The 13,228-nt window shown below is 44.2% G+C and overlaps 1 protein-coding gene and 1 long non-coding RNA gene across 2 annotated transcripts in view; one reads left to right on the plus strand and one right to left on the minus strand.

The window, feature by feature from the left end:
- Positions 1-440: 440 nt before the first annotated feature.
- LOC105003211 lies at positions 441-7,254 on the minus strand. The gene is made up of 3 exons (XR_827085.1): positions 7,066-7,254; positions 6,286-6,456; positions 441-591 (listed from the first exon to the last, which is right to left on the minus strand). It is a non-coding gene; the product is annotated as an uncharacterized LOC105003211 (long non-coding RNA).
- Positions 7,255-12,470: 5,216 nt separating this feature from the next.
- PGRMC2 (progesterone receptor membrane component 2) overlaps positions 12,471-13,228 on the plus strand; it is a 20,024-nt gene continuing 19,266 nt past the window's right edge. The window contains exon 1 of the mRNA XM_010860239.1: positions 12,471-12,934. Within this exon, the coding sequence (XP_010858541.1) occupies positions 12,517-12,934 (418 nt within the window). The 5' untranslated portion in view covers positions 12,471-12,516. The remainder of the gene's footprint in view (positions 12,935-13,228) is intronic.

A 13,228-nucleotide genomic window follows, 5' to 3' on the forward strand; every position in this document is an offset into this window, starting at 1 on the left:
ATTACATATTGAGGCATTTTAAGTGGCAAAAAACAGCCTCAACATTCATCAACAGAAGAAGAAAAAAGTCTGCTGCTGCTGCTAAGTCGCGTCGGTCATGTCCGACTCTGCGAGACCCCATAGATGGCAGCCCACCAGGCTCCCCCGTCCCTGGGATTCTCAAGGCAAGAACACTAGAGTGGGTTGCCATTTCCTTCTCCAATGCATGAAAGTGAAAAGTGAAAGTGAAGTCAGTCAGTCGTGTCCGACTCTTAGCCACCCTATGGACTGTAGCCCAAAGTCTGGACCTCCATAAAAATATTATATAGTCACTGAAATGAACAAAAATAGCATTATTTGGAAGACAGCAAAAAGCAGTGGACTTGAGAGCCATATTGCTCAAGTTCAAATTGCTGCTCCCATTATCTTTGCAACCTAGGGCAAATTAATAACATCTCATTTCCTTGTCTACCCACTGGGGATAACAGTACCTACCTTATATGGTTGTTGCTAAGTCACTTCAGTCGTGTCTGACTCTGTGTGACCCCATAGATAGTTATGGCATAAATACGATAAAGCATAGGTCCTGGCATTCAGCAAACACTGGATATCCTGTTGGCAGAGCAGGAGAGAACTATACAAATTTTATAACACAGATATATTTTAGTTGAAAGTATACATATTGCAAAGCACACTATGTATGTATGTGTGGTACTGAAAAGAAAAGGAAGTTTTTGTGCAAACTCTTTCTTTGCATATCTCTGGGTTGTCTGTCTTGTTGCAAAGAACACTAATCCAACAACATTTTTTTGAAAATGGTGTGAGTGAGAGTGATAGCAGGAGACAGGCATACAAAAGCATAATTAAAGACTGGGAAGTGAATCTGGAATCTGAGAAGTCTAGTGTGTCTGGAGCACAGTGTGCAATGGAAGCAGCAGGCTGGGTAAATGAAGGAAAGTGTGTTATCAGAAAAGGAGAGTAGACTTTCTTTAGATATTCACAGAAAGTTCTTTGGGGAAAAAAAGGAATGCAAAGTATCAGCTCTACTTTGGCAGGGTTAAAGATGTACTTTGCCCCTCCACCAAAACAAAAATTTTCAGTGGCTCCTTTTACAGGGATAAACTCCAGACCTACTTGGGTCTGTGAGGAGCTCCCCACGTGGCTCAGTGGTAAAGGATCCACTTGCAAAGCAGGAGATGCAGGAGACACGGGTTTGATCCCTGGATGAGAAAGATCCCTGAAGAACAAAATGGCAACCCACTCCAGTGTTCTTGCCTGGAGAATCCCATGGTCAGAGAAGCCTGGTGGGCTGCAGAGCATGGGATCACACAGAGCACACACACACACACTTAGGTCTGTGAGTCTGAAAGCCAGGCTTCTCATTCTACCTCCCTGAACTACTTGTAATTCTTCGAAAGTTGTGCTCTCTCCAGCTTCCAGATCTTTGCTCAGGCTGGCGTTTCTGCCCGAAGTGCCCTTCCCCCCAGCCACCCCACCCCCTGCTGCCTTGTTCTGCCTGACTGACTTCTCAGAGCTCAGTTCAAATAACCCTATCTCCAGAGAAGCTCCAAGGCTTGATCCCCCAAGGCTCAGTTTCCCTTCAAGGTCCTCCTATGTCACCCTGGCATTAACCTAAAAAGAGAAGTTTTGACATTGGTTTTTAATTGTTGGTTTGTTGTCTGCCTCTCCAACTAAACTGCAAATCCAAAAGAACTGGTGCTTAATAGTATTCCTTGTTGATTCTTCAGTGAATAGCACAGAACATAAACTGAAGTCAGAAATATATAAATGCTTGTTAGATGAACATCTTGAAACACATAAGCCATCTAACTCTTTCTCCTTTTTTGTATTCTATGTTTTCCCCAAAAGTTTCTCATTTAATGCCCTATCCTATGTATGTCAGTCCATTGCCAAGTCTGGGTCCAAGTGACAGTTATACTGCTCACTGAAAACTAATAAATTGGCATATGGATTTTATATGTCAATCCTATACTTTGGCTAACATAAGTTCTGCCCTTGAGGAAAAAAACTCCATGTGCTGGCAAAAGCTGACATCTGAGCATTTAAAACAAAGGGCCACAACCCTGAACTATGGTAAATTACTAACGCAAAGGCCTCTTGGGAGGCCCCCTCAGGCTACATCTGGACTTGAGTCTTTCATTCATCCAGCAAATATTCAATAAACTTCCACTAAATGACAACCTTCATTGCAAGTTCTGAGAGTATAGCAGGGAACAAGACAGATGAGCTCTACCCATCATGGAGTCACATTCTACTGGAGGTTAGCAGAAAGATAGATAAAAAACATGTGAAAAATAAGATACTTTCAGGCAGAATCAAATACTGTGAAAACAACTAAGCAGAATAGGAAGTGAAAGTTTGGTAGAAGGGGTGACAGGCTCTTTAGTGTTGTCAGGATAACGCTTCTCTGAGAGATGGACATTTTGTACTAAGTCACTTCAGTCATGTCCGACTCTTTGTGATCCCATGGACTACAGGCCACCAGGCTCCTCTGCCCATGTGATTCTCCAGGCAAGAATACTGGAGTGGGTTGCCATTTCCTTCGCCAGGGGATGGACATTTTAGCTGAGACCTAAGCAACGAGAATGAATCAGCCATGAGAAAATCTGGGAGCAGATAATTCCAGGCCTGGAAAAGAGCAAATGCAAAATCTCAAAGATAGGAATGAGTTTGGAGCACTCAAAGACAGAAAACCAATCTGACTGGAGAACAAAGAGCAAGGAATGTGACTCAAGAGCAATCAGAGGGTAGGTGTAGAACAGACCATAAAGGCTGTGATTATGAGTTTGGATTTTAATTGCAAGGTAAAAACATCAGTGAAGTATAGGTAAGGAAGTGATAATCTGATTTATATTGTTAAATGGCTAATGACTGAAAGTAAACTCTATGAAGGTAAGAGTTGCAACCCAGGAGCCAGACAAGAGGCTGCTGTCATGGACTAAATGAGAGCTACTGATGGCTTGTACCAAGATGGTAGCAGCAGATATGGTGAGAAGTGGTCAGTCAAATTTGGAATAATATTTTGGAGGTGGGATCAACAGGACTTGATCTTTGATCGGATGTTACAGACATGAGAAAAAGAAGAATCAAAGCAGTGATCTTTTGGCTCGTCTCATCAGAAATTCTTGTACCTGCTTGCCAATAAAAATCTGTGTTCTGCTGGAGAACCTCCTTTCAGTAACCATAACAAAGTCAAAGCCAGTCAAAATTTCCACTAGCATATGACAATATTTGAATTATGCATGCCAATTTATGACAGAAGATTCAAGAACAGTTTATTCTGCATTAAACTAAAGCTTTAATCTCTTTTTTTTAAACCTAAAAAGCAGCTCATTTTCTAAAGACCCAAGTTGCTTACAAAGAAAAGACTGGGTCCCTTTAAAAAGTGTTATTTCCCCTGAAATATTAGAGATCTATAGGCTCAGAGCTTCTATTATAGTTATCAGATATTTATTTTGCCTTATATTTTCTCATATGAGGACCATCTTTTATATTATGATTTTATGAATATTAAAAGGCATAGCAGGCCAAGTAACTTACAGCACAGGAAGAATGGCAAGACTGATCTTAGAGTCAACCCCTTAATGTATTCATTCACCTTCTATGAAACTCTGGCAATAGTGTGTCTTGAAGAACCAACTGTTTAAGGCTATCGAGCAATTATCTTTCTCCTGAACTTAACTCTTCTGATGTTTTATATACAGCCCAATAACAGTCCTTTAGAAAACATTTTGAAAACAAACTATGCTCATTAATATGTATGGATCTATGAAACACATACAAAAGAGTATTAGAAAAAAACAGGCTGGATTGAACCTAATTTCATGACTTTTTCTAGGAAAATTCACAGTAGTATTTGCTGTGTTAATATGAATAGCACTGATAAAGACTGAGAATCTTTAGGGGACTCTTCCTCCCAAGTTGTGAGCCAACCGAAAAACAGGAAAAAAGAGTAGACAGCTGAGAACACCACTCATACTGATAAAGTTGATCCTGGAGGTAAGATAGCACCAGTGGGCCTTCCAACACTGATCCCTAGGACAAGGCAGATGTGCAATGGAGTTGCTGACTGGCAGAGCAGGACGAGAGAAACTCTCCTGCCCACCTACCCCAAAGATCTGTCTTTATAAACTCTGCAGCAAAAAGGAACATACTAGAAGTCATGATTCCTGGTAGCCTGGCCCCAAGATCAAGACTAGACAAAGGGCTGACCTTTCTCACCCACTTCCTCACTAGCATCTTACACAATAGGAAAGAGAAAGGGCTAGCCCAAGATGCCAAGAATGTTAATAAAACCCGCAACTTACACCACACTCCCCATAATTTTATTCTCTTAACCTAGTAATCTACAAACTGGAATAAGTCTACCCTGGGATTCTACTTTCCAAGGGGAATACAAGCACAGAAAATATTATCAACTTTCACCTACTCTTTCCTAAAATTGAGTTGTCTAAAATATTAGTGAGGTTGACATGTCATTTCAATTCAGTTTTTCTAATTCCATTTTTAAATCATTCTTTCCTCACTTATAAAAGACAGGCATCCTCTCACCCATCCCAGATCCTACTATGACAAATTGCTCCCATGTGCAAAAAGCTTCTAAGGCACCAGACAAAGGAATAATTCTGAATACTGATGTCAATATTTACTTTAATCAATGCATCATAAGTGGCAAGGAGATTTCTTGGCTTTCTTTCCCTTATCTTAAATATATTTCTATTAAGAAAAAAGCATGGTGCTAGAAACTGAGTATTTTGGTCTGGGCTGGAATGTTCTGAGTTCAGATATATTGTAGAGTGGGATGCAGGAGTTATGATCATTTTTGTCTAATACCATTTCCTCTTCCATTCCCTGATAGTGTTAAAGAAAACTGTTGAGATAACAAAAAGGAATACTGAAGGAGTTTGAGCCCTACTTCATATGGGTAACAAACTCACAGTAAAGTTTCATGCTCCATATATCTCTCTCAGAATTCAAAAATGAAAGATCTGTGGAAAACATTCTGGGAAATATCAGTCAGTTACAAGGTACATCTGCTCAATAATGAGAGAGAACTCTGTGTCTTTCTCCTGTGTCTCAACTGCATATTTCAGATAATTTCAAGGAAAAGGATGTTAAAAAATTCCAAATTTCCTTCCAACAGATCAACATTACATATAAAAAGAACATATCTCAGAGATACATTAATGTTTTGCAGTGCTTTTTGAACAATTATTCAGACTTATGGGAGAAAATATTTTCACTAGTTTTCAATGTTTTGCAGTGCTTTTTGAACAATTATTCAGACTTATGGGAGAAAATATTTTCACTAGTTTTCATCTGAAGATTATTGAATACAGTAAGTCTATACTCATTTTTTTACCCAAACACTGTTGTAAATAATGCGCTGAACAACAATCATTTATTCATCTTTTGTAAGCCCCACGCCTAATAGTCCCCCAACATGTTTTCTTATTCTGTGTCCTAGCAGAAAATCAGGCTTCCCAACTGGCTCAGTGGTAAAGAATCTGCCTGCAGTGCAAGAGACAAAAGTTCGATCTCTGGGTCTGGAAGATCCCCTGGAGGTGGAAATGGCAACCCACTCCAGTATTCCTGCCTGGAGAATCCCCATAGACAGAGGAGCCTGGCAGGCTACAATTCATAGGGTCACATAGGGTCAGACACAACTGAGCACACAGCACACCAGAAAATTATATTCAGGAACTAATTGGAGAAGGGGAGCTACATCCATTTCATTGTAATAATTATAATAATAACTCAATCCAAAACAAATTTTAGAAACTTTTGGAACTTTTAAAAAATTATAAACAACTTTGTAATCACCTAAAAAATGACAGGGTAGGCAATAAAATACATTTGAAGATAAAATATATTTTTAAGGCTTTTGTGGGGAAGTAAAATAAAAATACAAATTAAAAGAGAAAAAAAAAAGAATAATGTAGGGACTTCTCTGGCAGTCCAGTGCTTAAGACTCTGTACTCCCAATGCAGGGGGCACTGGTTCAATCCTTGGTGGGGAAATTAAGCTCCCAGGGCAAAGCACTCCCCCCAAAAACAGAGAATGCAAAATTTCTGTAAAAATGGAGATGTGAGTATTCAATTTCTATTGGATTTAATTTCACTAAATGCATTTTTAAGTAACATAAACCTTTTTACTTTACATTATACCAGAATTACATTTTTTTGCCACTAAGGACAAAACTTTTACATGTGAAGCTAAAAATTATTTTGAGTGGTATGTTAGTATAAATGTATGAAGATCATTCCCTTAACCCTTTCAGCTTACCCACTGAGATTATCTTGGGATATGGTTAGCTCCCTTGGGTAAGAAGTCAGCAGTTAGTTGGGGTAGTCCTGCTCCCATCTTCATAAGTCCACTTCAGTACTAATTTCACTTCTTTTGTAGAATCTCATGGGACCGCTGATAAAGTGTAGGTTTTGTTGTCAGAACCCCTGACTGGGTCAGAACAATACACCAATTAAATGAGCTCCCATGTTATTCTGTACATGGGAGCTGTAATTCACAACCTGTTCTATTGCCACTTCAAATTATGTCCCACTATCTTGTTCAACATTACTGGAACAAGATCAAATGGTAACATAAAAATACTCTAAAAATTAAGAGCCAAAAAGATGTCTTTAATCTGATTATGATCTCCTCCCAGTGTGAATTTTCCAGCAAGAAATGAAAAGCTCAGAGATTACATTATCTTGTTCTGCTGAATTATAGCCCAAAGTAATCAGGACTGACTTCATGTTAAAGTCCAAAATTATTAATGTCCAACTTGTTAACTCTCTTGCTCTTGTGAACTTAAGTTCAAATAACAGATTTTATCACTTCTTGCCAGTAAACTTAGCTCCAGCCTGAAGTTTCCCTTCCCCCAGAGCACTTAAACTATTAAGCTTACCCCAAGCCTCCCTGGGCCTAGGCAGGCCACCCTCGGCATGGGCAAACCACTGTAAAACTTGTGGTATGAAGCAGCAGAGTAGAAAGCATACTTTCTGTGGGCGGCCTGGCTCCCATGAGAAAAGAGAGAGGAAGGTGGGCTGCACATGCCAAACTTACACATCAGGAAACTTGCTAGAAGTGCTGGAATAAAGTATCAAGTGTTATGTTAGTGGCACCCCCTCCATACTTCAAGAAACATCTGATGTGGGAAAGAAGTGTTTTCTCCTAAAATAGAGAAATAGAACAGAATTATAAGAAACAGTCTCTCTTATTTAAGAAATATTTATTCAGCTCAAATTTCTAAGCTAGGTTTGCTGAGAGATTCCTTAGTGAATCAGAGCTGGATGCTGCCTAACAACCAACCACCAACATTTGTAACATATTCATATACGTCAATGCCATATATTTTAGGTTTTTGTTACAGCAGTGCTCTACATCCAGTACCAATTTTTGTATTACATCAGTCTTCATTTGCTACCAAACAATCCCAAATATCTCAGTGACTTAGTATAGCAGAAACATATTTCTCACTCATACAACCATGTGTGTTAACTAAGGACTCTTTTCCACTTCGTTCCGACTCTCAGACCCTGGGTGATGAAAGCAGCCACCATGTGGAACACTGTTAGGGTGGTAGATTAAATAAGGCTACAAATTCTTTGTCACTCTTCTCCCAAGTCCCCATCGAGAAGTGGACTTTATTTCCCCTCCCCTTGAAACTAAGTTGGCCCTGTGACAGCCTTAACCAATAGAATGAGTTATTTCCACACCTAAGTCTTGGAAATAGACTGGAAGGATCTGAAAGCTTTTGCAGTTCTGAAGAGTCCTGAGCCACTATGTAAGAAGTCTACTCTGCAGGAGAAGCCATGGGAAGTGAGGCCCTGGAATAACACTGGGAAAACAAAGGCTCAGTCATTCGAGCATCCCTGTCACACCTCCAGATTACTCCAGCAGGACAATACCCGGCTGGAACCACATAAGAGACCCCAAGCAAAATGAGACAACTGCCCGTGAGCCCATTCAACCCACAAAACCAAGAGAGATTATGAAATGGTTATGGTTTTAAGTCACTAAGATTTGGGACGGTTTGTTATGCAGCAATATATAACTAAAACATGCCATCACTATGCCAAAAGGAGACATGGGAAACTGTGCACAGGTTCCTATATTAATCACTTTTGCTTGCAAGTGACACAGATCACTTCAATCACATTTCAGTGGCCATGCTGAGTTCAAAGGAGCAGGGAGATGCAAGTCAGCTATGTGTCTGAGAAAAGAAATGGAAACATTTGTTGGTTAGTACTAATACCTCACAGAGAGGGGTCAAGCTTAAAGAGGTATATCTTCCATAGAGATGACAAGTTAATCAGTAAGCACTGGATTACATTGGTAAGGGAAAGGCAGGGAAGCCATTTGTGGATTTACAGAGAGCCAACAGAGTTTCTGAGATAAAGGAGTAATGGAAAATCAGTATACATGACTAGTCCATGTAGGAATGAAGGGAAAGACAGAGCAGGCCACCAGTTTGAAAGCTACTGCAGTATTCAAAACAAGAGTACCCTACTGGGAGAGATATTTTCCTGCGGGGGGAGAAAACCTAAAAAAGAAAAGAAAAAACAGAAAGGTTTCAAGTGTAAAACTGAGATATTTATCAAGAATATAAAAGAAAATGTTTAATTCTCAAGGCAGACAATGTTAGTTACCTATTCAACATTCCCTCTCCATGCCATTTCCTTGACAATGTAACTTCAATACTGTTTGACTCCTCTCTTCCCTCCAAACCATTCAGAAACAAACAAAAAAAATCTATACACACATAACTCAGTTCCAAAATAAATTCCAATTGGTCTGAGCCAGTGGTTCTTAACCAGTATCATCTCTTGAGGGTGTGTATGAGGGATGGAGGGAAACAGGGTTTTTTTTGTTTGGATTGGTTGTTTTTTTGTTTTTGTTTTTGTTTGGTGTCACAATGTCTGGGGTTGCTACTGACATTCAGTAGGAAGGCACCAGAGATGCTAAATGACCACATTTCTGTGTAAGAACTGTGAAAAGCCAGAAAAACACTCACGAATCATGGTAATCCTATGCTCCATGTCAGTAACTGGTTTAGAAACTAGCTAACAGCCCAACTTTGGAAAATAAGATATAAGGAGTGACCTGCTACGAAGTCTCTGGGGAGATTTCTGTCCACTGATGTTGTATGAACTATGTGACACCTGGGACTGCTATAGTCATCTTCCTCAAAAACCAGTTTCTTCCCAAGCTCCCTGTTTCCATCATTGGCACCACATTCTTTTTACCTGACTTCCCGGGTGGCTCAGATGGTAAAGCGTCTGTCTACAATGTGGGAGACCTGGGTTCGATCCCTGGGTTGGGAAGTTCCCTGGAGAAGGAAATGGCAACCCACCCCAGTACTCTTGCCTAGAAAATCCATGGACGGAGTAGCCTGGTGTCCACGGGGTCACAAAGAGTCGGACATGACTGAGCGACTTCACTTTCTTTCACTTTAAGGTAGCTTTGATTTGTCTTGATCTCTAACCGTATGATGACTACATGAGGTTCCTCTGGGACAATTTTACTCCTATTCTCCCGGTGTGGTTAGTGAGAAGCTGCGACATAGTTTTAACCGGATCGCGCCCCGAAAAGGGGTGTCTTTTCAATCGTGGGCGCCGTCACGCCTGTCCAGAAGCCCGGAACGTGGGCTCGCGGGCAAAGCTACGGCCCAGAAGTTTTGGCGACGAGCTGGAGTCGCCTGGCGCCAAGAGAGTGCACGGAACTCGCATTGGGATTGTTTGGCGAAAGGGTTAGGGTTAGGGTTAGCTACGTGCTGTCTTCGAGGACAGCGAGTAGCCACTTCCCAGTGGTTTGGGCCAAGGCTGCTCCTGTAGAATTTTCTTTCACATTTTAGACGAAAGGTGTCGTTATTCCTGAAGTCGCACTCACTGGGGCAGTAGGGAAGTGGATAGGGTGAGGTGGTCCTTCAGTTCGCTTATTTAGCTTAATCTACAGGTCCACCTACCTAGGTCTTGTAGTCTTAACCTTTCGAGTCCTTAAAAATCGGCGTAAATGTCACCTCTGAACCTTTATACTGAGCCCCTCACCTCACGCTCTGAACTCCTTTGTTGTACTTCCTCTCGCCCCAGTTTGTTTTGTGTCACTAGTTCCCCCACCCCTACCCCCTCGCTGTAAACTACCCTTGTGGTGAATGAGGTGTGTCAAGGGAGTAACAGTTTTCGTTTAATCCTGAGGAACCTGCGGAATGGAGGAGAGACACGGGCAAACTGGAGCGTATGGTATGCTAATTAGGGAAACAGCAAGTGGTCCATTTTGGCTTTAAGTACCGCAGAGGAGCGAAGTCTGGAAAACTAAGCTTGTAATCTTAGTATCATGGAATTGGCTTGGACTTTATATTGCTGGTGCTTCCCTGGTGGCTCAGAGGGTAAAGCGTTTGCCTGCAATGCAGGAGACCTGGGTTCGATCCCCGGGTCAGGAAGATCCCCTGGAGAAGGAAATGGCAACCCACTCCAGTACTCTTGCCTGGAAAATTCCACGGATAGAGAAGCCTGGTAGACTGAGCAACTTCACTTTCACTTGTGACAGGATCAAAACTCTTCCCTAGAGCGATTATCTACTAGGATTGGTATGAAGGGTTGGAGTGCGGAAAAGAATGGGAAATCAGATAGTCGGCTAAGGTATTTGTGCAGGAAGTGGCAGGAAGTGCGGGTATGTAAAGGGCCAGACATTAACATTTTAGATGTTTCTGTCATAGGTACTCAATTTTGCCTCGTAGCGACTTCACTTCAGAGGTATAAAAGCAGTCCATGGGCTGAACCCCTGCTTTAAAGGTATTTTCTTAAGGCAGAGTGAACAATGGGAAGTAATGCTCCAATCTAGACTGTTTTTTGAAGTGAAAGTGGGCACTATTAACTATACTGGGAGAATGAAGAAGTGAAGTCACTTCAGTCGTGTCAGACTCTTTGCGACCCCGTGGACTGTAGCCTGCCAGGCTCCTCTGTCCATGGGATTTTCTCAGGCAAGAATACTGGAGTGGGTTGCCATTTCCTTCTCCAGGGCATATTCCTGACCCAGGGTTCCAACCTGGTTCTTCCGCATTGCAGGCTGACTCTTGACCTTCTGAGCCGCCAGGGAATTCAAATTTATACCTCTGGAAGGTTTTAAGAAACAAAGTTTTTTACACTTTTAAGTGATTGGAAAACTTATTTCATGGTATCTAAAATTATATCAAATTAAAATTTCAGTGTCCATAAAGTTTTATTGGAATACAGCCAGTCATTCCTTTAAGTATTTCCAATGGCTGGTTTCCTCTACGAGGCAAACTGTTACTCCCTTGACACACCTCATTCACCACAAGGGTAGTTTACAGCGAGGGGGTAGGGGTGGGGGAACTAGTGACACAAAACAAACTGGGGCGAGAGGAAGCACAACAAAGGAGTTCAGAGCGTGAGGTGAGGGGCTCAGTATAAAGGTTCAGAGGTGACATTTACGCCGATTTTTAAGGACTCGAAAGGTTAAGACTACAAGACCTAGGTAGGTGGACCTGTAGATTAAGCTAAATAAGCGAACTGAAGGACCACCTCACCCTATCCACTTCCCTACTGCCCCAGTGAGTGCGACTTCAGGAATAACGACACCTTTCGTCTAAAATGTGAAAGAAAATTCTACAGGAGCAGCCTTGGCCCAAACCACTGGGAAGTGGCTACTCGCTGTCCTCGAAGACAGCACGTAGCTAACCCTAACCCTAACCCTTTCGCCAAACAATCCCAATGCGAGTTCCGTGCACTCTCTTGGCGCCAGGCGACTCCAGCTCGTCGCCAAAACTTCTGGGCCGTAGCTTTGCCCGCGAGCCCACGTTCCGGGCTTCTGGACAGGCGTGACGGCGCCCACGAGAGAAAAGACACCCCTTTTCGGGGCGCGATCCGGTTAAAACTATGTCGCAGCTTCTCACTAACCACTAACCCGCGCCCTCGGAAACCTGTCTGAGAGAGGCCTCCTCAGCAGCCGCCTCAGCGCACGTGAAGCTCTCACGCGTTGCGTCGGCGAAGAGGCGGGAGCTGGCGGACGCAAACCCAGACCAGGGAAGGGGCGGGGTTCGTGGGCGCATGCGCACTGCCAGAAGACTGGGCAGGCCGTGCCTCCCAAAGGGTTTGCAGAGGAAAGGAGAGCGCGTGGCGCCCCGGAACCCGCGCACGCGCCGTAGCTTCGCCCCGCCCGTACGCGCGCCTGCGCGCGCGACCGTCGCCGCATCTTCTCTTCAGAAGATCGGAAGAGCACACGTCTGTTGTACTTCAACTAGAGGAGGAGACAGGCGAGAGCAGGGAAGTGTGGGGCGAGGTGGGCGGGGCGTCGCACGCGAGCGCGGCCAGCAAAACGAAGGGAGAGGGAGAGATCCAAGACTACGTTACCGCGTAAACACCCAATCGGGAGCCGGCCTGACTCCGCCCCCTACCCCCACGTTATTGGCTAGGAAGCCCCATATGGGCGGGGCCGGCCGTGGGGTTGGGGAGGGGCAGGGGGCGGGGAGGAGGAGGAAGGCGCTGGCGGGCAGTGATGGCGGCGGGTGATGGGGACGTGAATTTAGGCACCCTGGGGAGTGGCAGCGAGAGCAGCAGCGACGGTAGTAGCGAGAGCCCGGGCGGCGCGGGAGCGGCAGCAGAAGGGGGCAGCTGCTTGGCAACGGCGTTGGCGCTTCTGACGGGGGGCGGGGAGATGCTGCTGAACGTGGCGCTGGTGGCGCTGGTGTTGCTGGGGGCCTACCGGCTGTGGGTGCGCTGGGGGCGGCGGGGTCTGGGCGCCGGGGCCGGAGCGGGCGAAGAGAGCCCCGCTGCCTCTTTGCCTCGTATGAAGAAGCGGGACTTCAGCTTGGAGCAGCTGCGCCAGTACGACGGGTCTCGCAACCCGCGCATCCTGCTTGCGGTCAATGGGAAAGTCTTCGACGTGACCAAAGGCAGCAAGTTCTACGGCCCGGGTGAGGAGGAGTTGGAAGGGGAGGGTGAGGACCCCCTGCAGCTCAAGCTCGACCCCCTTCTGATGGGGAGGCCCCTGGGCACAGGGTTAGTTGCCAGCCTTCTCGACATCTGGACCCCCGAGCCGTATCCGCCGCACCTGAGACGGCCCGCCCCCCACACGCCCCAGCCGCGGGCCCCACCGATGTTTACCCCTCCGATTCGGATCCCAGTGTCGCCCAAGCGACACTGAATTTTCATCTTTTTCCTATCCCATTTCTCCTCTCAGCCTTTTCTTGGGCTGAATTTTTCGAAAT

Source organism: Bison bison, unplaced genomic scaffold, assembly GCF_000754665.1.
Source record: "Bison bison bison isolate TAMUID 2011002044 unplaced genomic scaffold, Bison_UMD1.0 scf7180017864465, whole genome shotgun sequence".
Taxonomy (NCBI): Eukaryota; Metazoa; Chordata; class Mammalia; order Artiodactyla; family Bovidae; genus Bison; species Bison bison.